The sequence below is a fragment of the Augochlora pura genome, chromosome 5 (assembly GCF_028453695.1).
Source record: "Augochlora pura isolate Apur16 chromosome 5, APUR_v2.2.1, whole genome shotgun sequence".
Lineage (NCBI taxonomy): Eukaryota > Metazoa > Arthropoda > Insecta > Hymenoptera > Halictidae > Augochlora > Augochlora pura.
The window spans coordinates 2,041,189-2,068,016 of record NC_135776.1 but is presented as its reverse complement, the minus strand read 5'-3'; the positions used below and the strand labels follow the sequence as shown (position 1 = coordinate 2,068,016).

Sequence of the window (26,828 nt, the reverse complement as noted above, 5' to 3'; positions counted from 1 at the left end):
AGCCATAACGAATTCCGGCTTCGTTCTGACTCCCTTTCGAGTCTCCAATCACAGCAACCTCCACGTGGTGAGACTCGGGCAATCGATGTAATTGCCGATTTCTAATCAGCTGTAAATTCGTTTGCAACTAATTGGAAATCGACAATTACATGGAGCTAATGGCTGTGAAATGGTGATGGGTACTTTTAAGTATTAAGTAGAATTTGATATCCTCAGGAACCTCTCATTTCCCGGAGTATGTATAATTTTGGTAAACTCTGTATAGACATTTATTTCATTTCATAACCATTTGTATGAGTTGACAATGATATCACAGTCAAGATGTAAATGCAGGACACATTGTAAATTTCTATCACCAAAAATTGATGTATCAGAAGTTTCATCTTGTCGCGGTTACCATTGCCGATATTTTAGTAATTGAAGCTTCTTAGGAAGAATCGAGTATTACGTATACCTCGTTTGTATATTTTTATTTTATTATTCCAGATAAAGGAAAATTAAATAATGTATTTTAGTCATTGTATAGTGGAGTAGTAAGTTTAACATTTAAAAGATATCCAAATTGTTTAATCCAATTTTCAAAAAATTATTGCTTTCTAAAAAGTGTTCGAAACAGTTTACCAGCCGATAATGTCATACAACGAGCATCTGTTTTATCGGCCGGCGCGAACGTCATTTCAGCCATCTGGCGGGGAAAATGTGTTCGAACAGGGCGTACTCGCTTGATTGCGTCATAAGAGAAACTGATTTTCCTAGGCGGTCGGCCATATTGACTCGCGCGTAAGAACATTGAAAGCAGTCCCGTGTACGGTGTGACAGCGGCTCGTATTTAAATGGTACGTCATTATTGCGAAGATTCTCGGGGAAGGTTGAGTTTTTCATGAGCTGTGATTGGTCGGCGTACGAAGGATTCAACGATAACAAGGTAGGCAAGAAAACATCTTATATTTGCGCGAGGGGACTATTTGAAAATGGTGCGAGTTTGGGCCGTGGCCGCATCCAGCGTCGCCCCGCGATTCAACGTACCTGTTTCGTGTTCGTAGCCGTCGGCGGAATTGGACCGAGAGTTGTTTACGTGCTCGTTGAAGGAAGTTCTCCGTTACTCGCTCGAGAGAAGATTTAGTCGGTGTTTTACAGCTCTGTGTGTAATATTTCGTCGTAATTTCTGTTCGATTCGCGTGATTTTTTTTTTCGCGTGCCATAGTGCGTTACTCCGGGGAAGATCGCGTCTACATCCATAGGTAAGTTTATTACTTTTCTGATTTCACCTAGAACAACGTTCGTGCGTGACACGCTCCAGCAAAGTGTTAGTTAAATTTTCGTCGGATTCTTTTATTCGGACAAACCGATAAACAGCACGAAATGTTTGTGTGCTTTCGAATTTTTCAAAGATAGGATCGAAACACGACGGAAATGTATACATTAGTGCGTATAAGAAAGTTTTGCAACGACGAGACCAATTGTTACAGAACATTTGGAAAATACTTAATGGCATGACACATCACTGTGAGCATTCACATAACCTACAGTAAAATCAGCCGAAGTAAATATTCCGATGTTGTGTCCATGGTTGCACGTATTCGACTAGTGGAAGCTGTGTAATACAAAGCTATTGTGTTACAAGTTTGTAACTTGTTACGTATATTGTTGATCAAGTATTCACGGAAACATCTGTTTGGTCCGGTTTGACAGAACTTGTTTAATGCATCGTATATCGTATTTATTCTTACAATTGCATGCGCATTACAGCATTCAACGTGTTTCCATGACGTGTTTTCATAGGAATTCGATAATTTTTCATTAATGTGATCCGAACATTTCTACCAGAGTAGAATCGGCGTAGTCGTGATCGAACCTCTCGATATCTACATTCCCCACGTACAATGTATCATATTTCGTTGGAGAGAGAAAGAGGGAGAGCGAAAGAGTGTATCTACCATTCTCTTGAGTCAGCCGAAGCCATAAGGAGATGCGCAGAATCCGTTAAAAATGAAAACGGAAACAAATCGAAATACCGGCGACGTGATGGAAGCGACCGACAAATTTGACGCGATGCATTCACGTTGTTCGTGAATTCATTTCTGTCATTCCTGTGTGTACGACCCTGAAGGTGTTCCTGCGAAGTGTGCCACACGCTCTCTCCTTATATATTCGAATCAGCCGAGAATCTATGGAATGATTTATCGTATCTAACCTTTTCAACTGTCTCTTAAATTGATCGAGCGTCTAATAAGGTTCAAGACCGCACCTAATTCGTACGTATCGTGTGTCGCTCGCGGAGAGGACGAAGTCGAAATTGATATATTCGGCGCGAGTTGAAATGGACCCGCCGCAGGCCGATAGTACGGTCTAGGTTACATCCGTATCTCACATCTTATTCCTGCTAAAAGATATCACCTTATGAGGTTCGCACGTAATCCGGATTTTGTCATACTTCTCGCGAACGCTTATTACGATCAATTAGGTCAATTATGTGCTTCGCGAAGGAGATGCCAGCATTTTCGAAAGACGCATCAGCAGTGTCACGCGCTTCTACCCACTGACAATCGATAAAACAGTTTTTCTTCGCATATCTACCCAGCGCTTTTAGCACTTTTCTCTGGGAAACTCTTGAGTGTTTCGATTATTTAGTGCATCGCCCGAAATGTTCTAGACGCTGACCCATCTTCAAGAATATTTTTGCTTATGCATCGTGGAAGGTACTGCCACACAGCTGAACTTTCATTGAAGGTAAAGCTCTCCTATTCTATTTCAAGCAACCAATCGTTGCTGTTATTCGGAATATTTTACTGGTATGCTGTTTGAAAATACAATTATTCTAATCGTGGATTGTTCGAGTTTTAATCAAGGGATTACTTCCATGGAGCTGAATGAAATTGAAAACCTGGAACGCGATCGCAGGAACGTGTTCGTATGAGAAGCTTTGAGACTAGGCAGGTATTGGTCGACCGGCGAATAGATAATATCGTGTGTTCAAGATTATCTTTACAAACGGGTGTAGGGTTAACCAGGACAAGGAAGTGTACTCATGGTCGTGTGTCCAGGGAGGTGTGGCGTTGATAGGTGCCGATGCCACGACATCACCAAAGTTACAATGAACTTGGGGGAGCATGCACGCCGGTGCAATAACGCGCCGTGTATATTCGTAACGCGCCTTTCACCTACCAGAAACCTGCGTACTTCGTGAACTATGACACGAGTACCGCTGGGATTGCCTAACCCCTTTAGAGCCTAACTTTGTTCGCTTCGTAGATAAGTACCGATATCCGAGCTAATTTGGTCTACGTAATTAAACTACCCCTTGCAGATCGAACACGACTAAATCGTAAGAAACATTTTGTTCAATGGTATCTCTCAACGTCACCCTCTACGAACGATTTCACGAGTTCAATCTATCGAACGATAGATTCTCAAAAACTGCGGATAACGTCTTTTGCTTTTAATTGGCCTGAATGTATATACATCTTTAAAGTTCGCTTTTTTCGCAGGACACTGATAATTGACGCACGGAATGTTTGCCGCGGACAAGTGCACGCATTCTTCTCTAAATGACGGGATCTGTTCCCGTGGACGAATTAACAAATAGAATAATCAATGGTATAAAAAAAGACCGGAGATTCGCAGTCGCGTAAAGAAACGTACGGTCTCCCTGCTATTACGACCGGCAAGCGTCCGTGACGGAAATAGAAAAAGCACGGAAAGAAGAGACAAAAAAAAAGAATAGAAATCACGTTGATTACATGCATGATTTAATCGAGGCACGAGTGCGGCACAGTTACAATCCGCGAACACGAATGCAGCTGTAGTAGAACGTCCGGACTGCAGAGATTATATTAGCGACAAATAAACGAGGAACTGGATGCTACAGAGATTTATCTGGTACAATACTTTCCTTCGAAATTTTTTGTAATATCGATCCTGAAAGTGGTAACGCAGGATATTAGGAGCACACTGTTAATCAGACTGTGACGATTCACGTGCGACTTTTCATCTGATTTACAGAAGCTCCTCGTACCGCAATGGAAATTCTTGTCTATACTTCGTTCAGAGATACTTCCCCTGTGAATTGAGTTTAGTGTATGCCAGGATGTCGGACAGTTTGGTAGGTCCTTGTTGCTGTCCCGTCTAGGCCAGATTAGATATACATAATTAGATTATATCAGCAGCGCGATCTCCCTTGCGCGCGGATCTTGAATTTCAGATTGATTTTTGGTCCCGATGGAAATTCGCGTAGGCAGGATCCAGAATTAGAACCCACGACTCGTTGATAATGAGCATCTCGGGAGAGTCAGGTTGGATTAAACCATGAATGGAGAAAGTATCGCTCGGACACACCCACGCGCCTCGTTCGCATTCATCTTCCGAGTTTCGCATGCGGCGCCCGGCGCATTATCGATACTTCCGGTCTGCGGACAGAGAGACCGGTAGGGTGCACATAAACGGCTACTAGGGAACAATAAAATTTCACGCGAATTAAACGCGATGTGGATACGCTCGCTATACGCTAACAGGTGTCGATGTCCCTCGTGTTTTAATTCACTATCACGGATTCAGCTCGATAACGCTATCGGCGCTGTTATCGTTCTATTCCCGGAATAGAACCGTTACAATCATCGCATATACATAGTTATAGCGCAATGGGCTCACGAACTGTGATTATTTTCCCAAGGTAGACAATTGTTTGATCCTCCGTACTGTTTAATTTAGGGCATATACTTTATTAGGCGATCGATTGTAGCTAGTCATTTGATAGCAATTCGTACAATTTGCTTTTTATTTTCCGCAGCACGCGATCTTTCTACGTTGTTGTGGGAAACGAGCTTAAGGATGATTTTCACGAACGAACGGAACGACGACGCGGCGAGTCGTAGGAGCGGCCACGCAACGGGAACAAAACGATTTAGCCATGAAAAAGCAGAGCGCAATAACAACTCGCTCTCGGACTCGGTTGTACGTACGGCATGGCGTGCGTTACGGTAGGACACGGCCAATTATCTCGGTCCGCGCGGTGAAAAACTGCTCGTAAAACGTCGCTCCATTGTTATCCATTGTTGGATCGCTGCGAGAGACGCTCGACCGCGAAAAGAATGTTCCTCGTTTGTTATTTGTTCGCGCGTCCCCGGCGAAAAAATCATCCGCGGTTCTTTTGCAGCCCGGAGAAAAATAGAGTCTGTCGCTTCTGCGGAGTCGGACCCGAATAGGACATTCAAGAGGATTAGGTGCAATTCGGAGCCTCTAGAGCCAGGATTAGATCCGCATAGAAGATAGTCAGTCAATTCGCAATATTAATTGCACTTTGAACGTGTCCTATCTTTGACCGGCTACATCCACCATAGTTAAACCGGTTGGTGATTAAACAATACAAAGAGGGAATTTGTTAAAAAAAAAGCAGGAAGAAAGCGTATCGCTAGCAAGATCGGGCAGACTGCTCTCTATAATTGCCTCGTTGAGCCGGAGTGGTGCGACTATAGAAAGGGAATACGGTGCTCGATGGTATCGGTGGCTCGCCGGCTCGCCAGCTCCGCCCTTCGAATTGTTATAAATTATAAAGTAGTCGTGTGAGTCACTGTGCGTGCCACGATCGAAGTTCTACACACACCATCTGTCTCTTTCTCTTTCAATCTGTCGGTTGATGAATTTTTCAACTTGCGCGAGAACCATTAACGGGTACGCAAATTGATAAATAGTTGGGATATAATTGGAGGGCGTCGTTAACTCGATCCCTAGCCCCTTTCGCTCGGAAGCAGGTCCGTCGCGGATGAAGCCTAGCGTAAAACTCGCGACTTAATTAATGCCGCAAACCTCTTCGGCACTTCCGGCTCAGTGCTCGCGTATCGGCAGCGTGATTCGCGTGCCAACGCTTCGACCGTAATCACAGCAATTAGATAAAATCAAGACAATTTAGTCGATGGAACGCGAACCGAGAAGTCTCTATAGCGCTGGTCCAACCAGACAAGTCAATGACTACGTTACAAGTGCGCATTGTGAATTGTGCATTTACATTGACTTACCGGTTCCATTGGACCCCGGACCACAGCTGAATAGCTTGTAGGAAACTCCGCTAAGAACGTATTGAGGAGTAATCTTGCTCGTTAACGGCGACGCTGGAGGGCCAGGAGGCAACTCGATCAATCGAAAGTCGCCCTCGCTTGCGGCGCGGCTGAAGAAATCACGTCAGCATGAAAACGAGAGAACCCGAGGAGGAGCCCCCGCGGAACCCTTTCGTGATTCTCCTCTGGCCGAGCAAACACCGTGATTCCGCCCGTTTCTTTTTTTTTATCGTCGGTTGCAGACGCGTCGCTGGTCCGCTACCAATCAAAGGGGTTGCTGAGAGACGGGGCGCGCAGGGGCTTTTCTTTTTGTTGTTGAACCCTTTCTTTCTCCGCATTGAAAACGCGGGTCTTCCGCGAGGGTTCGAGGAATCGTACAGGGGCGAGGGTGAAACGGGACTGATATCGGGGCGGAGAGTTTTGCCGGAGGATTCCCCGACGCGTGAAATTAAAGGGTCTCTCGAAGCTGTGAAAACCGCCCCCCGCAGATTTTCGTGAGCCACGCCGGGCTCTCGAGACCGACCGATTTCCCGTGCTCGCGCTCGTTACTCGTTGCTCGCTCTCGTTTCCTTCATCCCCGCGTTAACGCGACGACGCGGACGTTGTTTCATTTCGCTGATTGCGGGACGGAATTTATCGCGGGGGCGACGCCAGCGATAATTCAACGGGCAAACCGTTCTGTCACCAGTACTATCCCTTGACGCGGTGCTTAGGAATTCACTGTCTGTCGTTTAAATTATTTTAGCGTTGTTTCGGGGTATAAGGTTATAGCACAGTACAATATAACGTTGCATCTAATCACAGAGTTATGCGAGGCCGTTAATATGCCGAATCTCGAGGTTCCAAGGAGTTATGAATACGTAGGAAAAACAAATTCTGTTGAAACGTGATAGCTGAAAAATCGTAATTTTGACAACACGTTATTAGTTTTCCAGAACTCCGTGCGCTGGAATCACGAATGATTCATCATCTCCTGTGTCTATAGGAATTTCGCACAATGGACGTCCGTAGGTTCGCCTCGCTTTTGAGATGGAGATCGTCGAAGCGACGAGGAAGCTCTCGGACAATGCGTTCGGAGGCCGGAAAAACGAAGGAAGCTGGGCGGTTTTGCTCGTTCTATCGGTCTTCCGCAATAGCTGTTGCACGCCCACGCGAAAAATTGTCAAGCGTATCCGTTCGCATTAGATATGTGGCGCGCGGTGTCCGTCGATCGATCAAACAGGCCTCGAGACGACGGTACTTGTTTACCCAACCCTCTGCAAAGCTGTGTTCGATTTAGGGACGAGTCGCGCGTAGATCTCACGATAGCAAATCGTCTCTTCTGCTCGGGTGGCCGCGGCAAGATTCCGTTAACTGGAAAATACGAGCCAATAATAGGAAAGCCCCGGGCCGCCTCTCTGAGAGACTCTCTTGGGAACGAGACGCGCGGTCCTCCTTTTACCGGAAGACACCGCTCCTCGATTATCCACCCCGTACACCGTATTTATGGCGTTTAATCGCCATTAGTCCGCGCCCTATCCGCATATTTTGAGGAGCCGCGTCTCCTTGTCCCTCAATTGCCATTACCACCGTCTAGCAGACGCTACTTCATTGCCGATGCTAATTTATTCTTTTGATTTATAATCCACCCATGAAATCATATTCTAATATTTGAAAGTCAAACGTTACTTTTTCCTTCGATTCGTCTCAATTCCGCATTTCATAAAAAAGAACAAGAGACATTTACTTGCTCGCGGAAAAATATATTTATGAATTGAAAACGATGTTTCGATTTGTTTAACAGTTATAGACCGGAATCCGCAAGCATCACGATCACGATCACGATCTCGCCGCGCGCCGGTGCTCGTCCGGTGTCTGTGTACAGTGGCGTGGGCGTGTGCCATGGATCACGCGACCCTCGCTCACAATCAGCCCTTTGACACACGACGACCAAACGAAAGCCCACGCGTCTCTCTCTCTGAAAGGATCACCTCCCGGCGACGGGAAACACAGATTCTTTCAGACCGGCTCGGCCCATTCACCGCGGCTCTTTAAACTTTAACACCGGCGCAACCGGGATCGGCTTTTTCCCCTCCACCGTCATCGTCCGCCACGAGCTTTTACAATTTCTGAAAAATGCTCATCCTTTTAGTAGCGCGTTGTTTCCCATCTACGTTCATTTCTTCCTACTGCTTCCAGCACACGAGATTGCAAGATGCCTCCTCCGCTGCCTTTACCAAACGATTTCAAGAGATCGTCTACAGTTTCCACGCGACGATCTCTAATCGGACACTCCGAGTTCTGGATTGTCGGCGATCTTCGAAACGACAATATAGTTCTTCTTCGCGGGGACAACTCGATTCGTAGCATTAGTAATGCCGTGTACACTGATATTGGCCGTCGCGTCATCGCGCTTGCTAATCGGTGTATTACTTCATCGACGCCGTGGCCGCGGCAAAGGACGTCTGCTTCGAGCGATGACGGCATCCTATCGGGTGGAACTTCTTGTTCGCGAGAATAACAGTCCCCTAAAATCCAGCGAGTTCTCGTGGATTTACGACTCCTCTGCCGAGGATAAATATCGTTGGCTTGGAGTGTAAGTTAAATAGCCTAGGATTGTCTGAGTTTCAGTATTTTTATTCGATCGTGGATTACACAACCCTGGCCCCCGTAATCAACCCGGTTACGTGATCCGGTGCAACAAGCCGCATTCGTCGGTAAATTGGTCGCTAAACAATGATTTCCGTTCCGGTGACACCACGATTCCCTCTTTGTGCATCGGGTTCGTGAGTCACGCAGGTTGAACAATTTTAAAAGTGGATGCTGTTTGGTTCTTTCGTGTTTAAATCAAATTTAAATTTTCTGTCGTCGACGTTTGTACATTAGAATTATAGACTGTAATTATAAATTTTCAGGTAGGACAGATGAAAATCAACGTAACTGAGATAGTAATCGCAAGCCAAAGATTTCAAAACTAGCACAGAGGTCTGTTGAGAAAGCTTCATCCGTGCGAGAAATCTTCGGTTGATCCTTCGGACGCTTCCTTAACGATGATACTCGCGCGGTCTTGTATCAAGCAAGGGCCAATTTATAGCTTTGGTTTCTCGCAATTATGCCTAGAGAAAGAACCGTGATGGCGATCGTCGTGGTGAGGCATTAATGCTGTTTGGACAGCATCCCGTGCGGCTTTGATTCCATGCAATTGAGGTTGAATTACTATTTGCCCGGGTGTGGTTGCGTAAGTCGTTCAACGCTGGCAGAACCATTGGACAGGCTCGATTTGAATAATCCCCCGGTGTTCGAAGCGTGTCGGTCAGGGTCGTTGTAATTTCTCCGCGTTTCTTTCACCGTTAGGCCGTTGCGCGTTTCTCGAAATCGAGTGTTTGTCGCCCCCCCCCCCCCCCACCTCCCACGCCTCCTCCTTTCACCGGATCGATGCAGATACGTATTTTTATAGCGGCGTCCAATAATACCTGGTCGCGATATTTTCAGCGCGACGCCGGTAAGAAATATCGGCGCTTCATTGGCTAGGTATCGAGACGGTCGACGTTTATTCTGCAGCAGGGCCAACGACCTGCGCGGATGCACATTTTCATTCGCGACGACTATAACCCTGTGACCAAACTCTTTTCCACGATTTCTCAGTATTTTAGGGGCTTTTGTGTTATCCTCGTGTCGTAGTATGCCAAGCATCGGTGCTCATAGGAGCAGCCAAAAACTCTTTGAAGTGTCAGAATAGCCTGGGTGTGGTCTAACGCGCGATAAATCAAATAATTACAATGAAAGTAAGGATAACCGAGTGTGGATTCTATTGCCAGACGGTCGTTGAGTAAATCTTTAAGTATTATGCAACTCAACAGGTCTGCTAGACTATCGATTACCTCTCGGGCTATCGATATTGCTCTCATTTCCGGGGAGCAGCTTTCCTCGAAGCAGTGCCTTGCATCCTGTACTGCATTTTGCCCTTGCATAATCAACCAAAATGCGTAAACCCTACAGGAAACCGTGGCTGCATGTAAGAGGCATCTTTGCGCCATTAGCACTCTGGAAATTGACCGAAAGGTGCAACATGTTTGCGCACTTTGCGAGGACTCGCGACGCGAATTAAGTTAATGAACTTGGAACACTCGCCGCGTTCCTCTTCCGTTGATAGCGGGACACGAGCCCGCACGGTTTACCAAGGGGTACGAGCAACACCGAGAGTCAAGCAAATATTGATTATTTCTCTACATGGCACCGTCCAGTCTAGACAGGATCTATACTCGAATACGCTGGAGTGGCACGCGATCATTCGACGAGGCGGAAACGCGCGAATCATTGGAGAAATAAGCTTGTTAACAGCTTCGGCTGTTCCTCTGGATAACGATTTAAATAATACGTCTGATGTATCTTTGCCTTTTCAGCACAGGGCTGAAACATGCCGGAGGAACAAAAGACTGCTGGCGGCCCACCGGAAGTAGCCGCGGAAAATGGGACCGGAACGAACTCGCCTACGAAGAGTCCAGTTAGCAGGGGCAAAATGGCCGTGGCAAACATCACTCTTCTCGATGGGACCGTTAAAGACTTCCACATCGACGTGAGCTCTTTAGAAAAATCGTCAGCGATCGTCGAGTATCGTGAATTCTAATCGAATGAATCCTTTATAGAGAAAAGCGAAGGGTCAGGATCTTCTCGACATGATCTGCCAGAGCATGAATCTTCTAGAAAAGGACTATTTTGGCCTTATCTACGAAGACAGACACGATTCGAGAAATTGGCTGGATCTAGACAAGAGAATTGCAAAGTTCATAAAAAGTACTGGTCGTGTTTGAGTTGTCCCACAAGCAATGCGAATTTTCTTTTCTTTTGTCTCTTGCACGCTATTTGACAACGATGTCCGTTTTATTGCAGACGAACCATGGAAGTTTAATTTCGAAGTGAAGTTTTATCCACCGGATCCAGCTCAATTACAGGAAGACATAACGCGTTATCAGTTATGCCTCCAAATACGAAACGATATTATCACTGGGCGATTGCCGTGCTCGTTCGTAACCCATGCCCTCCTCGGTTCGTACTTGGTGCAATCCGAGGTTGGGGATTACGATTTGGATGCGCACGGCCGCACCTACTTGAAGGACTTCAAGTTTGCCCCAAATCAGACGCCGGAATTAGTGGAAAAAGTAATGGACCTCCATAAAACGCATAAGTCAGTCTTCATTGATAATCCGATCGATTTGTCTCGTGTTCGGTGAAGATTGTTTAAAAAAGAAATTAATTTTTAGGGGTCAGACGCCCGCCGAGGCGGAGCTCCACTATCTCGAAAACGCGAAGAAGTTGGCGATGTACGGCGTCGATCTTCATCCGGCCAAAGATTCCGAGGGTGTTGATATTATGCTAGGCGTGTGCTCGTCGGGCTTGCTTGTCTATAGGGATCGGTTGCGGATCAACAGGTTCGCTTGGCCAAAGATCCTGAAGATTTCGTACAAGAGGCACAATTTTTATATAAAGATCAGACCAGGCGAGTTCGAGCAGTTTGAATCGACGATCGGATTCAAATTGGCGAATCACAGGGCGGCGAAGAAGCTGTGGAAAGTTTGTGTGGAACACCATACTTTCTTCAGGTATATTACCTAAAAGAATAATCGCGGAGATGTTAATATTTTATGATAATATTGGAAATGCTTTTAGGCTCATGAGTCCAGAGCCTGTTAAGAAAGTAGGACTAATACCGCATCTGGGTTCCCGCTTCCGATACTCGGGAAGAACTCATTACGAAACGAAAAAGACCCCTATCGATAGGCAACCCCCGCAATTTGAGAGATCATTGAGCGGTCGTCGCCCAACTTCTCGCAGCATGGACGGTAACCATAGTCTTCTTTTTCCTCTCTCGTACTCTTTCCTGATCGACTTAGTAAGAGGAACAGCTTCTTCGGTGCTTATGTTTGCATGACGATTCCTTAATAATGCGACTGCTTTACACAGCACTAGGCGGACCTAAACAAGTCGAGAGTTACGGTTCTGAGCCCAGCAAAAGACACACAATGAGCTATGAACCGGAAATGATCCCCGATATGGAACATATAGATCAACGGCCTAGTCCAATTAAAAAGCAAAAGGAAAAGGTAAAAAGAAAAGTATATATATATTTCTCTATCTACTTTTATTATTGACTCGATATAGTGATAGTTTGTAGAACGTGCATGAACTGTTCATGCAGACTGAGAGATTATTTCACGAACGATCGATCTTGAGGAATCTCTGATATTTACCTGCGGTCTACGCTTTCAAACGAAACCGATTCTTTGAACTAAAAAGATATCCAACTAAATCCAACTAATTCAGTCGTACCGTAATCATGAGATAACATTTTGATAAATGCCATACTTTGAGAACCGAGAAATTGTGAAACACCAAATTGGATCACTCTGACAAAAGCAAAATAAGCCTGTTTGCCAGAAATTATAGTACCATCTCACAGTACACTTATCCAAATTTAGTCGTGGCATGTTAATGATTCCCATTAATAACATGGTACCATGTATTAGGCGTGGTCGTATGCGTTAGACATTTTAATATATCAAAAATTGTTCAGGCATATAATCCAAATGCAAGTTAATTAACATCAGGGGTGATCATGATTTTAAAAACTTGCAAAGAAGAATGGTCAATACTACGCCTTCATTTGCACTGGAAAAAAAGTAACGATCGTTAATTAACTTGTATAAAATTCTAAAGGCCGGCAATATATCCCCAAGCAAGAATTGTAGAAATTTTGTCAGAACGTGACACATGGCATTTGTATAACTTTATTTCAATTATCACGACTTAGTGCTTCTTTATCATGAAAAGAAAAAAAGAAAAAGACTAACTGACACCATTAACCTAACACCGGTAGCTCACACGCAAAACAAGTGCTGGAACAACATCCGCTAGCAGTACCAGTAGCCTGGAAGGAGAGTACGATGCAGATCGTGGCAAAAAGGTATAGAAATTCACCTGGGACCATTTTATCGTGCATTGACAGTTACACCTACCTCCGCTGGTCTTATTGTATGTGACCATTTGGTGTTTTCCTCTATTCGATGCATGTTGCTATCTTTTTTTTTCCAATTATTTTGCAAGCATCATACGGCCATCGCCTCAAAGCTAAATTTCATACGAGTTTACCCCAACGACAATTTATCATCCGCAGTGCAAGCATGTGTAAAAAATTATCGCAAACATTAATGCAAATTACCGCCGACAACTCTCATATAGAATTAAATATATTTTTCAATCTTTACCGCACACCGATTTGTCCGCATGTAATAAATAACCATTGCGAGCGGCACGTTGTTGCAAGGAGTGCTATTGGAAGAGAAAAAAAGAATCAGAGTACATAAAATACACAGCAGGAAAGTATGCTCGTAGTAATCGATTCTAACCGATCAACGACTACTATACATATTTATATATATTTATATATACTAATTTTGAGAGCGCAGACCGTACTTAGTTGTCAAGCATGAAACATATGCCGGCAGACCGTGATTTATATATTTATAAATATATACTGTGTACAGTAGATGGTAGCTTAGCCGATAGAGTTTTCATTCGTGCTTATTGCATGAAGCGATGTGTGACTATAAATTTACTTATAGAAACCGGTCGGAGGAATCGCGGTCCTACCGCCCGGTGGTCTATCTAAGAAGAAAAAGGATAAGCAAAACGAGAATGAGAAGGAGAATCATAACGATCTAAACAACTCCGATCTGATTAACGAAAACGCTGTTCTCGACAGCAACGACATAAAGTCGCCCAGTAAAAAAGAACTGAAAAAGAAAGACAAGGAAACACCAGAGAAAAAAGATAAAGAAAAGAAAGAGAAAATAAAGGTAAGTGCTTCACGTTCAAGGTATCCACGTTGCTATAACAGCGTGTGTATCGCTGATTACGGAAAGAAACTTAGTCGTTAAAGGGATGATAATCATGTTATAACGATTACGTCGATAGAACTCTTCACATTTCAAGTATACATCCAAAGTACAAACATATGCACGATTGTTAATTTGTTCTAGTCAGAGAAAAATAGTAGTTTATACTTAGTTTCCGTTAGTTTCTTTCGTGATATATTTACAACATAGACAGAGCGAGTCTCGAGAAACTGAAACGTTCAATTTCTCGCGACTTACCTAGTGCATTATATAGGTACAGTGGATTTCAAAAGTTATATACATTCAAATATGCCTATTTGCTTCGACAGTTCTTTTTATCCACTGTATATAGCATGTTTCTGGCATTGCATGTTTTTGTTTATTACGAAAGAGTCCTGTCGGTGGCTTCCTATTTGGCAAAAAGGAAAAGGACTCGAAGCAGAAGAAACAAAAGAAGAACAAGGAGCTGGAAGAATCTCTGGAGAAGAGCGATACGGAATCGAATCTTTCCACGTTAGAGAAGCAGACGAAACCTTTAACGGAGACATCGAACATCGAGAAGCCGAAGACAGGCCCGGAATCGCCACAACTGCCTAGCTATACCAAGCCGTACGATTACGAAGAGACAGAGACCTCTCCGACGAGAAAACGGTTCACACCTCACGGATTCTCGTACGAGGATAGACCGGCATCGCCTGGAGTGCAAAGTCAACAGTCACCGACTGCTGCGAGTCGCAAAGCCACGGGTCTAGCCTTTAATTACGCTCCCGGCGAGGAGAAGAAAGTGGCGGAATCAGCAGAAAAGAGGAAAACCAAAGAAGCGGACGCGGCTAAACCAGGATTAAAGACCCCGGGTCTGAATTACGTTGAATCGGCGGGATTGAAGGAACAACAGAAAATTGCTGTGCAACCAGAAGCTGGTAAGGACCTTTCAGCAACTCTGATCTCGGCTGAAAAGCAACAGGAACAAGCCGATCGTCAAGTCAGCACAGTTCCGTTACCAGTTGCAGAATTAAAACCAGAATACCACGTTCTACCGTTGCCAGATGGATCGAAAGTTATCGGAGGTGTGATATATACGAAAGATGGTAAACCGTTAGATCAACATAGCCTTGGTCCAGACAGTAGCAGAATAATCAATGGAAAGATTTGTACGAAGGATGGACAACCAATTAAAAAAGCAGACTTTGGTCCCCATGGTCTCTACGTTCACAACGGTGTGGTTACCACTAAGGATGGCAAGCCGGCGAACCAAGGAGTGTTAGGTGTTGAAAGGAACTTCATAAAAGACGGCATTATCTACGGCTGCGATGGACAAATAGCTGAACAACATTTGTTGGGACCGGACCACACGCTAGTGAAAGATGGTAAAATAGTGACGAAGAATGGCAAACCGGTACAACATTGTAAGCTAGGCAGCGACGGGACGTACATTAAGGAGGGTCTCGTTTTCTCTGCCGATTCAAAACCGCTGACACAGGGCTCCTACGGTATTAACGAAAGCTATATCGTTGCCGGTACAGTGTTCGATAAGAACTGTAAACCGTTGAGTCAAAGCGCGCTTATACCGGATCAAACTTACATCAACGACGGTCTAATTTGTGGAGCATCGGGAAGCACTCTAGGTAATGGTGTTCTGGGACACGAAAGCCATTACATTGCAGACGGAAAAGTTTATTCGAAGGATGGTAAACCGGTGAAACATGAATCCTTTAGCTCAGACGGATCCGTTATAAAGGATGGCATAATCTACTCGAAGGATGGGAAGTTCTTGAATCAAGGATCTCTGCTTCCTTGCGGTGCTTATTTGAGGGATGGAAAGATCGTCGGTAAGGATGGGAAAGCCATCAAGCATGCGTTCTACAAGCCTGATGGAAGCTTCATCAAAGATGGTATTCTGTATGGCAAAGATGGTAGGCCTCTGAGCCAGATTCCACTGATAGCAGATGGAAGTTACATCAAAGAAGGCGTTGTGTACGGCAGCAATGGTCGGCCATTGTCGCAGAATCTTTTCAAACCTGACGACACTGTGATCAAAGACGGTGTAATCTATTATGCGAAGGGAGCGACGTTGACGGACGCTTCCCTCGGGCCGGATGGGATGCTGATCAAGAACGGAAACGTGATCGGGAGAGACGGTAAACCAGTGAAACAAGAATCTTTTGGCTCCAACGGAAGTTATATAAAGAAAGGTGTTGTTCACGCGAAGAGCGGTAAATCTTTGAACCAAGATTCATTGGTACCCGAAGGCGCCTCCATTAAAGATGGTAAACTATGTTCCAAGGATGGGAAATCGTTGAAGTTCTCGTATTTCAGGCCGGATGGTAGTTATGTCAGAGATGGTCTCGTGTATGGGCTGGATGGAAAACCGTTGAATCAGAGCACGGCTCTCGCAGAGGACAATTACATTGCCAATGGAGTGATTTTTGACTCGAATGGCATGCCTTTGAACAGAGACATGTTTGGATCTGATGGTTCCTACGTCGCCGGTGGTATAATTTATGGAAAGGACGGTAGAATAATATTGGACGGAGTCTTCGGACCAGACGGTAACATCATAAAGAATGGGTTGATCATCGGCAGGGATGGGAAACCGTTGACACAGGACGACAAGGGGCCGGACAATTTAGCAGTTAAAGATGGAAAGATTGTTGACAATCAAGGAAACCCTAAGAATATGGCGTCCCTGGTTCCTAATGGCTGTTACATTCAAGATGGAGTAATATACGATAAGAACCAGTGTCCGCTGAAACAAGGAGCATTCAAACCAGATGGTAGTTACATCAGAAACGGTCTTGTGCATGGTTGGGGCGGCCAATTGCTGAATGCTGGATCAGCATTGCCTAACGGCAGCTACGTTGAGGAGGGTAGGATTTATGGAAAGGATAAGCAGCCTCTGGACCACAGTTCATTTGGCACCGATGGCGGATATATCTGCAACGGTATTGTGTATGGTAAAGACAAGAAGCCTCTCGGTCATGGAACATTCGGCAGTGATGGTAGCTACATAAAGAATGGCCTGATACACGAGGCAAGCGGAAAGCCATCGAATAAAAAGCAAACGGTTATTACCGTTACACTGGTGCGGTACGGATTAGTGTGCGGAAATGATGGTAAACCTTTGAAATACGGTAATTTCGATTCGAATGGCAGCATCGTTAAAGACGGAAGGATTTACGATTACACGGGGCAGCCTTTGAATCAGGATACCTATAAAAATGATGGCAGTTGTATCAAAGATGGGCTTATACATGGGGCTAACGGGAAACCAGCGACGCAGGGTACGTTACCTGCGGAAACTAATTTTATTAGGAACGGAAAGATCTTTGACTCGAATGGACAACTGCTAACTCAAGAAGCATTCGGCCCTGAAGGTTTGAAGGTAGTACACGGTATTCTGGTTGACAAAATGGGCAAACCCCTGAAACAGGCAGTCTTCGACTCCGAAGGCAATCTTATTAAAGATGGCGTTGTTTGCACACCGTCGGGAAAGCCTTTGGATAAATATTTCACTGTGGTTACCATCACTTCGGTGCGAAGAGGTCTGCTGACCGATAAGGATGGGAAGCCAATAATGCAGGCGCCGTTTTCGAACGACGGTAGCTATGTTCAACATGGAAAGATTTACGACAAATCTGGGAAGCCGATGAATCAGGAAATTTTCGGGGAAGAGGGAGCGTTCGTAAAAGATGGCATGGTGTTCTCCAGCACTGGACAACCGTTGGATAGCGACACCATCATGAAGGAAGTACAAGACACCGCGAAAAGTGTTTCCAAAGCAAAGAAACCCGCGATTCCAAGCACCGCTCCAACCATAGTGAAGACAACCACCAAGCAGTCGGTGGTGAAAGATCAGGAGGGCGTTACACAAAATATAGAAGAGAAAATTGAGGATCTCACGCCCGGAGGGACAGGCCAAGTAACCGTTTCCACACAGATTAACAAGGTGATTTAATTTTGTCAAGTAATACGAGATATTCTAACCAATCACTTCGGCACTAACTAGAGAAGGTAAACGGAACAATCCGAACGGAAGGGTTGAACCGAGAAACGACGGACTTTACTTGGGACGTATTCAATTCCATTCTTTATTTGTGCGTTTATTATTATTTGGACGTACCATTTGAATTTTTGAAATATTCGTTGTAGCGTATTTACGAGTTTGACGATATTGTATTGTATGTGTTGCAATAATGTGATCCTCAGTAGTATTTGTGTATCGCATGCTGTAAGTGTGTATTGTCGATATTAGTTGCAAAACAAACGTACACGTATAAAAGCTGCAATCATCTTGAAACCAGTGCATAAGAAAAGAGAAAAATTCATTGAATATACACCATGATGTATATGTTATATTTTTTTGAAATTTTACATGCACATACATATTGTTCTGTTATTATGAGACACTAGTTACCTTGTAGTTGTATTTAGGCAGAGGCACCGGATGACGGTAGAGCTCCCTACATGACAGCGACCGCTGTTACCACGCGTACCGCTACTATGCACGAGGATCTTGAAAAAAACCAAAAGACCAGCCAGGTTTGTAAATTGTTCACACACTACCGCTTTATTCAACGTTCAGTCCAATACATTCCTAACATATTTGTTCATAGTGTCAGTGCGATTTTTTTTATAATTATTTTTGTCACATTAGGTAGAAGAAAAGACTGTAGCACATACAACCGCTACCAGCGCAACGAGACAGGAACAGAGAGTGGTAACTCAAGAAGTTCGAACAACGAGCCACGTTCTTTCCGGTGAACAGGTAATTGCGAATTCTAAAGTCTGCGATAGCATACATAGCTCACAACTAATGGTTAAAGCATGTAAGCATTCACGAAAAATACCACATACCATTATTTTCGTTGATACCATCAGATTGCTGCAAAAATAATTGGTCAATTCCTTTTCCTTCATCTCTTAAAAGAGAAAATCATTATTTTTGCTGCAACCCTAATAACAAGGATACCAATTCGAAGAACGGGTTGTGTTGTGTATTAGGTGTATAATTTACAACAGCCCTGATTGCTGCACACACACACTTCAAATTGTCTTATAATTTTGCGGATACATGCGTACTATAAGTAATACTCGATTCATTCATAATGCTGATTAATTGATAAAATTTAACCCAAGCTATTTTTCGTTTCACATAATTTTTTTTTATTTATTTTTGTAATTAATTTTTGCCGGCTTGGTTAACACATTGCATGGTGTAGCTGTTCTTACGAAGGCTCAGTACGTCCAGTTCAAGCAGCGATGATTCAGGTACTCCAATTGACCTTGAAGATGATCAACAGGCTTTCTACAATCAATATTATCAGGTAAATCTTCAAGGATCGTACAATTTTACTAGTGATTTTTATCGAAAGTTATCAGAGATGTTTCTTATTTCTGCGAGAGTACCTGTAATTATGAGAACATTATTAATTTCTGAGTGGATCTCCGTTCAGGTACATGTTTTTTTTCTACTCATACCGCACAATGTAACATGTATTAAAAGCATTACTAAAAACTTAATACAAATTGTCGCAGACGCGCTACTATTACTGCTGATTAAATTATTTATCATGTATTCCTCGCATTGGTTCTCATCGGTTAACATTAATTTATACTAAAACGTAACAAAAAAAAGTTTAAAAAGTGTAACGTTTCATTACTTTGTAGGCACTGGTTTTAAGGTATTACCAATTAATATTTTTCATAAGTATAACAGGAAACTTACAATACTTAAAACTGGTTCATCGTTTATCGTCTATGTCCCTATTTAGCGCATTAATCGTTCTTCATACATTGTAATATATTATTCACGTTAAGTTTTCTAGTCCCGAGGATCTATTATTTCCTGTGTGAAATAAATGTTAGTGTTCAAATCTGATCCCCAGGGCGACCCGGCTAGTGTTCTGGCAAGCGAGACACATGATGATGATAAAGGAGAACCAGAAATTAATGTAACAGCGACTACTACGGTTCCACTGGTAGCAACTGAAACTAGAAAAGTAGCTGTTGAGAGTGAAGATGGTTTGTATAGCGCAACAGGAGAGATAGTCAGCTCTCAAACAATATCCAGTAAAACTCGTACCGTTGAAACTATCACAGTAAGATATTTTCTGTTCTTCGCATGAACATTTGGTAGAGTATACGCTATTACATTTTTACCATTATTATTTTAGTATAAAACCGAGAGGGACGGAGTAGTAGAAACCCGGGTAGAACAGAAGATCACGATACAATCGGATGGCGATCCCATCGATCACGATCGTGCATTAGCGGAGGCGATCCAAGAAGCTACTGCGATGAACCCAGACATGACAGTTGAGAAAATAGAAATTCAACAGCAAACAGCACAGTAATTTATCGACGTAAAAACAATTCTGTAAGAAATGGAGGGCACTCATTGTCTAAAAATATTTAATGCTCTGGTAAGTTAAGCTCTAGGAAATTAAAATGGTATCGCCTGTTAATATATTAACACGCACTCGTGCGACGCGCGAAGAACAATTGAACTGATTATTTATATCGTCTAAATTAATATCTTCCCTATAAGAATTGGAAATCATTGTTTCTTATGGCAAACGTTGACCACTTACACGAGCTTGAGCTTGATTAAAAATCAAGTTGTTAGGAGAGAAATAAACATTTCTGCTGATGTTTCTTTCTTTTACTGAAAAAATAAATTCGGTACCTTGTACCATAAACTGCAGTGTTCATATTCAGAGTATGTATTGTATACATACACAAAGCATAAATATATATTATACATATTATGTATACATAGTCATGTATGTACGTAAACAAATGACGGTCTGTTCATAGTTAGAAAGATAAGAGTGCCCTATAAACTTACGTTTCGTAGGATGCAAAGTATCGCGTCCCTCGTACGAAAACTTGTTCAATATTATACTCGAAACCGTTAGCAATGATAAGCTTAATTGTCTCTTTTTTTTCATTCTTCCACGAACATGCTTTCCGTTTCGATATAAACTTCTATTTTTAAAAAGTTCATCCATGAGCCTAACGTATAGCGAAGAACGAAAATAACTTTAAAAAATATTACAGTTTAAAAATGTTTTGTGAAGTCGAAAATATTTAAAATGTATTATTAATATACAGATGAATTATACAAACATTAAAAACATATATGTCTAACAGATACATACAATACTAGAACGAGCATACACACATTCATTAACACACACATATATATATATACATAAATTACATACGTAATGTGATTATATGAATCTGTTGATACAAAGAAATTATTCCAAACCGAATATATGAAAAATAATGGTGGAAGGTATATAGTAAATAAATGACCGGCACACAAGGATCTTTCCTGACATCTCATTCATATGAATTAAAAAACTAAACATAGCTTTCACGCAATACCTTTTTTATACTTTGATTATTTGTAACATAATTTTCGTTTTTAATCATTATTATCTAATGTTTATTGTGTGACAAAGTCAAGTCTTTTACATATAAAATATTAATATATACACAAAGGAAAAAAAAAAAATATATATATATAGATTTATATATGTAGGTATTGGTTCAGCGACAGTCTACCTTGGCCGTTTCTGACCGTTTTAATTAGGAAATGAGCCTATATCGGTCCTTGCAACGATTAGATTTAACGGCTTACCGCGCATCGATTCCTACATATATATACATATACATATACACATCAAATATTTGAGTTTATCTGACAGAAAATGTTTGAAATCTACAAAGTTTCCTCCGACTTAAAGTATTAGTATCAGCAGTATAGCACGGAAAGAAAAATACATATTATTCGCATTGCTGTTACATACGCTTTTATTTAATAATTTAAAAGAAACATTCGAAAACTGTGCACATTTTCTTGGATTTTATACTTTGAGAAGTATAACAGTTACTAATATAGTGAATATTGTGTATGTAAAATGAGATTATGTATATGTAACTTCATACCAAGAGCTATGATGCATTGGTCATCGTATGTGTCTAAATTTAGATGTAATTTCTGTAGTTTTAAGACTACAATGTCAAATAAGGTTTCGTTCATTCAATAGTTTATTTACTTTTTTTATAAGACGCGAGGAACTATGATAAGGTTGAGAAAAGGCTGATAACCTGAATCTACAATAAAATTATTAAGATTTAAATCACCTTTTTTAAAAAAAAAAAGTAAAGTTACATATAAATAAATTTATAAATATTAAAATGTATCGCAGCTTCGTATATTTATGTATGGTTGATATAATATATATATATACTACATGTTCGACAACTGTGAACAAAGCATTAAGATATGCATATCTCACTGTAGGAGGCTTGTTTATACCTTTGTTCTCTAAAAAAAAGCATTATTCAAATACCTATTAATATAATATATGCATATATATTATTACGCTTGCATTCTGCACAAAGCATTTATTTTGTAACGATAAATATTTTCACATGTTAATTATAAACTAATCTTTTTTACTTTTCTACCTTTTACATGAACGTAGCAGAATCAAATTTTGATACATCCATTAGTTTCAGAGAGACAAGATAGATTTAGCTGTTTACGTTCGATATATCTTACTAAAGAGTAAGCGATTTTTTTAGGATTCTGGTAACGTTAACTCATACGCGATCATAGATATAGTTGAACTGGAACAAAGGATAATCATTGACCATCTACGTGCGAGCTGCATTTTGTCTTTTAAGTTTAGTTTGTTATTCGCTGGCAGCTAATTTTTCAAATATAATGATTCATTAATCTCACCTTATTTCGTAGTGTTAACTCATATTGTAAGACAATGCTCAATCATTACATTCATTAATTCTTTCTATTCCCGAACATTATTTGTGATCGGTTCGTACACAACATTTCATAGAACAAATTTCGTTCCCGGATGTAATAGAAGACAAGAGTGAAGTTACGTCGAATAAGAAATTTATTTTCTACTTGTATTTTTTATACTATGTAATTTTATAATTTATGTACTCTTTGTTATCGTGTAATTTAACATTCCATGCTTATAGTGACTAACAAGTTTGTATTGTAAATGCCTTCGTCGTTTCAAAGTTATTTATTTAATTTTTCATAAAATTATCAGAACTTTATACTAGCTCTGCTTGAAGAAATTGTATCGATTCATCGAATTTACTAAGCATGAACAAATATTTTCTACATCTTACATCACTTCATAGATTTCTCGTCGCATTTTAGTTGGCTTATGAAACCAATCTTTAAAAGTATAATGTACATAAACCTTCAAGCAGTGTACAAATGTAGTTAATAGTATTTTGTACTTTGATATTTCTGTTGTTTATTCAATGATAATGTAATGTTATAGTTTTATAATATCATAATTATAATATTATAGCGATCCCTGCGCCAGGTCTGGGTTTTAGGTACTATGCACGTATTTGTTATACTTAAATTAAATAGTTGTTTTCACCCGCATGAACTTTAAATGTATTTTTAGTTCAATTATTATAAAAAAAAAATCTGTTACGTTATATGCACATTCGATTATACAAGTATCGCCTTAGTGCTAGAAAGTTGTACAAAATATTGTAATTAGTTTGCCTTTAGCATTTGCCATGTATTTTTGTTTAGCACAGTTTCTATTGTAGATTTTTATGTTTTGCTTTGTACACGACTTTCCAGCATGCAGGCATTGACGAGATAGTTTATATGGTAATTATTTAGTAGCATATACATATAAAGTGACTAAAACCGAATGAAAATAATACAATGGATTATAAATAATTTTCTAAACAAGGATATTAATAAATAAGGACACATATAATCGAAAGAATCTGTTTCTTTGCATGCATATATGTATAATTTGTTGTTGTAACGTTATGAAAGTTAATAATGACAAATGTATTGAATGTTACACAAAAAAAATGTTCTTTTATTTGATGGTGGGAGACAGTGTGATTGGTGGTAATTTAATAGTTTTGCTCTTTGTCACCGATCGTGCAACGTGAGGCTGTTTGGTTTTAATTACGTTGCTCCAGAATGGTCTTGGTGTCATGTGGCCATGTCGTATAGTTTTTGTACCTGGTGCTGAATTAGTTAAAACAGTAGAGTTAACATATTGAATATATATATATATTTGTTAATTGATTTCTCACGCTATACCTGTTTTCCACGATGGAAACATTTGTGGTTGCATTTCGTGAATTGCTGACGAAATTGTAACAGATAATCTTGGACCTGGATGCTGGAACATTGACCTTGATATTGATTTTTTCAGTGATAGCGGCAGATTCAGTGAACCTATAAAACAAATTGCGATGACAAAACTATACTTATAATGTGTAAAGAGTCTAGTTAAAAGATTACTTGTAATATCTTCATCCAATGTAATTCTAGAAGACTTCTTTTTGCGGTAAAGGTGTTTCTCTATCTTGAATCTTTTCATAAAACATCTGCATACATCCGTAACCGTTTTCCCATTAAAGTTTACTGTGAATATATATATATATATATATAGTATTTATAAATATAAATCGTAGATCTAAAATAAAACAGCTTAGCAATAAACACACTTATTGTATCATTATTTGCAATCAGGTTTTCTTTGTATCTGTAACACAGAGTTACAGGATTGCCTTGCAGAGATAAGTCTTTCAACGAGATTAAGGTACTTATAGTCTCGGTGAGATCGTCGATATCTTCCAATAGATTATTTCTGGCGTCTAAGCTCTCTAATTTATGTAAACTCTTGATATCTTTTAGAGATGTCATTTTGTTACCAGAAATGTTGAGTACTTTTAAGCAAATCTGAAAGAAATGTAACAAGATTTTCACATGTAATTTCGCATAACATGATTATACTCGATCACTTACAGATAGAGTATGAACACTTCGTGGATCAAAGCACAATGATTCTCCAAGGCTCAGTCGTTGATTTTCTATGTCTAATACAGTTAAATTCCTTAAAGCTTCAAGCCCTTCCACTACAACTATACTGTTATATCCTAAGTAAAGAACTTGAAGCTTGTCAAAAGAGTCTAAATTTTCAATTTTCCTGATGGTATTATGTTGCAGATAAAGATGAGTCAAATTAGAGGCAAAGTGCAGATTTTCTATGGTTGATATATTATTATTTTGCAAATATATTACTTTCAGATTCTTATAATGGTTAAAATTGCCCTACAACAGGAGAATCATATGTTAATTAGAGAGAGAATTAATTTAGGATTGTTACTCTTCTGTCTCAGATTTCTTACAATATCGCTTATAAACATATTGTTCATACGCAGGTGAGTGGTATTATACAATTCTTGTTTTTTTACTTTTTTACTGAGAGATTTTCTTAATAGTACTTGCATACATTTTTTGTCGATGTACTCGGTAGTTAATCTCACCATAATTCTGAAATTTTATGAACTGGTTAAGGAAAAACACCGGTGGCTTTGTGATAAACATTATTGATCAAACATTAGTTGAAGTTGAATGGCGCGCTCTTTATACCTTTGAACGGGCGATTGCGACGCATCTTGTGGAGACGAAGCGAAGCTCCGTACAGCGCCAATTAATAAATGGTAAAACGCTGAAGCTGTTAGGCAAAATTACCGACTGTCGGTAAATTTGCTTAACAGCTTCAACGTTTCGTCGTTTATTAATTGGCGCTGTACGAACCCCGATCGAAGCTTTTTAATTTCACCAGAGGAGGCGCTACTGATCCTTGCCCGAACCATGTGTAATTTATATTTTTGCCTGGTCAGAGAAATGGGTGCTTGGAAGGAGAAACTCGCACGAGAGGGGCTCCTCATGTCATTTTTTCTCCCGTGGATATCATTGACATAATTTATGATATGCCAATTAAGCTAACATAATAATAACGAAATAATGACACTATATCATTTTGGAAACTGTTTAGCCTTAGTTTATGTTCCATATTACCTCACTTACAAATATTCCGGCTTGTAAGTAGGATTAAGAACTTTCTAACCTAATTACAATTTCAGCTATGCCTTTTAACAAAAATGCATTACGATGATTTTTTTATGCCTATAAATTTTCAGGTCTGAATACGGAGCTTTTTGGAAATGCATTCAAGCAGGAGGCATTTACATTTTCACTCAACTAGTCAAAATGCTGGCATTCGCCACATTTTTTCCTACAGCTGATACTGTGGCGGAAGGAGGCTTTGATCTAGTAGGCGTACGTATTTTTATTCTTATTTATTTGATTCAATATAAATCTCAATGACATTACTTTCCAGGAGTTCTTAAAATCTTCCATAGACTTAGCTGATTTAGTAGGAATTCTTCTAGTACTAAACAGTATTCCCGGTAAAGGACACGCAAAAGTTTTAACAGCTGGAATCGGATGGGCTGGAGCAGAAGTACTCCTAACCAGATTCCTCTTGTTGTGGGTCGGCGCTAGGGGAGCAGAATTTGATTGGAAATACATTCAAGAGAGTCTTGAATCTAATATTAATCTAGTAAGTACCAAAGTTGTTAAATTCTATGTTCAAAAACATTTTGCTTTATATATTTCATTCTTACTGTGTAGGTGCAGCATATTACAACAGCAACACTTGTATGGTTGTGGTCAAGGCACGATCTAAAACGTGGTTTGGTTCCTGTAGTAATTGGTATGCTTGTGCTCACAATATATAGATCTCTTATCTTGGACTTCCTAACTACACTTTTCCTAACTGGCCCGTGGTTAACACTTATTGTTAAAGCTGTTACTACTTTTATCATAGGTACCACAACATTGCATATATATGCCGCTCTTGCTCATGCAATTGGTATATTTTAAAACTCGTTATGTTCTTTAAAAATATTTTATTTCATGTCATACATTTAATAGGCAATATCATTACATTTCCACATTGCGGACTAACGTTACTTTATGTAATTACTTTTACTTATACATAAAAATCATCTGGAAGCAATGTAT

The 26,828-nt window shown here is 40.8% G+C and overlaps 3 protein-coding genes across 8 annotated transcripts; 2 read left to right on the top strand and 1 right to left on the bottom strand.

Annotated features, from left to right (window-relative positions):
- Window positions 1–783: 783 nt before the first annotated feature.
- On the top strand, window positions 784–22,867 carry Cora (erythrocyte membrane protein band 4.1 like coracle). Of its 6 annotated transcripts, XM_078181345.1 has the most exons (16): window positions 786–925; window positions 1,044–1,241; window positions 10,433–10,605; window positions 10,676–10,823; window positions 10,920–11,214; window positions 11,291–11,629; window positions 11,697–11,869; window positions 11,991–12,130; window positions 12,904–12,990; window positions 13,649–13,882; window positions 14,313–17,867; window positions 18,353–18,460; window positions 18,576–18,686; window positions 19,141–19,245; window positions 19,807–20,019; window positions 20,095–22,867. In XM_078181345.1, exons 3-16 carry the CDS (start codon window positions 10,447–10,449, stop codon window positions 20,272–20,274), a joined length of 5,847 nt encoding a protein of 1,948 aa, XP_078037471.1. In that variant the 5' UTR covers window positions 786–925; window positions 1,044–1,241; window positions 10,433–10,446; the 3' UTR covers window positions 20,275–22,867. The 6 variants fall into 6 exon arrangements, with proteins under 6 accessions (XP_078037472.1, XP_078037471.1, XP_078037470.1 ...); XM_078181346.1 differs by lacking the exon at window positions 1,044–1,241 and having other exon boundaries at window positions 784–925; XM_078181344.1 differs by lacking the exon at window positions 786–925 and having other exon boundaries at window positions 957–1,241.
- A 953-nt stretch (window positions 22,868–23,820) lies between these two features.
- LOC144470344 (uncharacterized) lies at window positions 23,821–25,285 on the bottom strand. The gene is made up of 6 exons (XM_078181357.1): window positions 25,145–25,285; window positions 24,762–25,067; window positions 24,461–24,695; window positions 24,255–24,377; window positions 24,051–24,188; window positions 23,821–23,975 (listed from the first exon to the last, which is right to left on the bottom strand). Exons 1-6 carry the CDS (start codon window positions 25,283–25,285, stop codon window positions 23,821–23,823), a joined length of 1,098 nt encoding a protein of 365 aa, XP_078037483.1.
- Window positions 25,286–25,646: 361 nt separating this feature from the next.
- On the top strand, window positions 25,647–26,687 carry LOC144470345 (BOS complex subunit TMEM147). The gene is made up of 4 exons (XM_078181358.1): window positions 25,647–25,843; window positions 25,943–26,081; window positions 26,143–26,364; window positions 26,436–26,687. Exons 1-4 carry the CDS (start codon window positions 25,767–25,769, stop codon window positions 26,685–26,687), a joined length of 690 nt encoding a protein of 229 aa, XP_078037484.1. The 5' UTR covers window positions 25,647–25,766.
- Window positions 26,688–26,828: the final 141 nt, after the last annotated feature.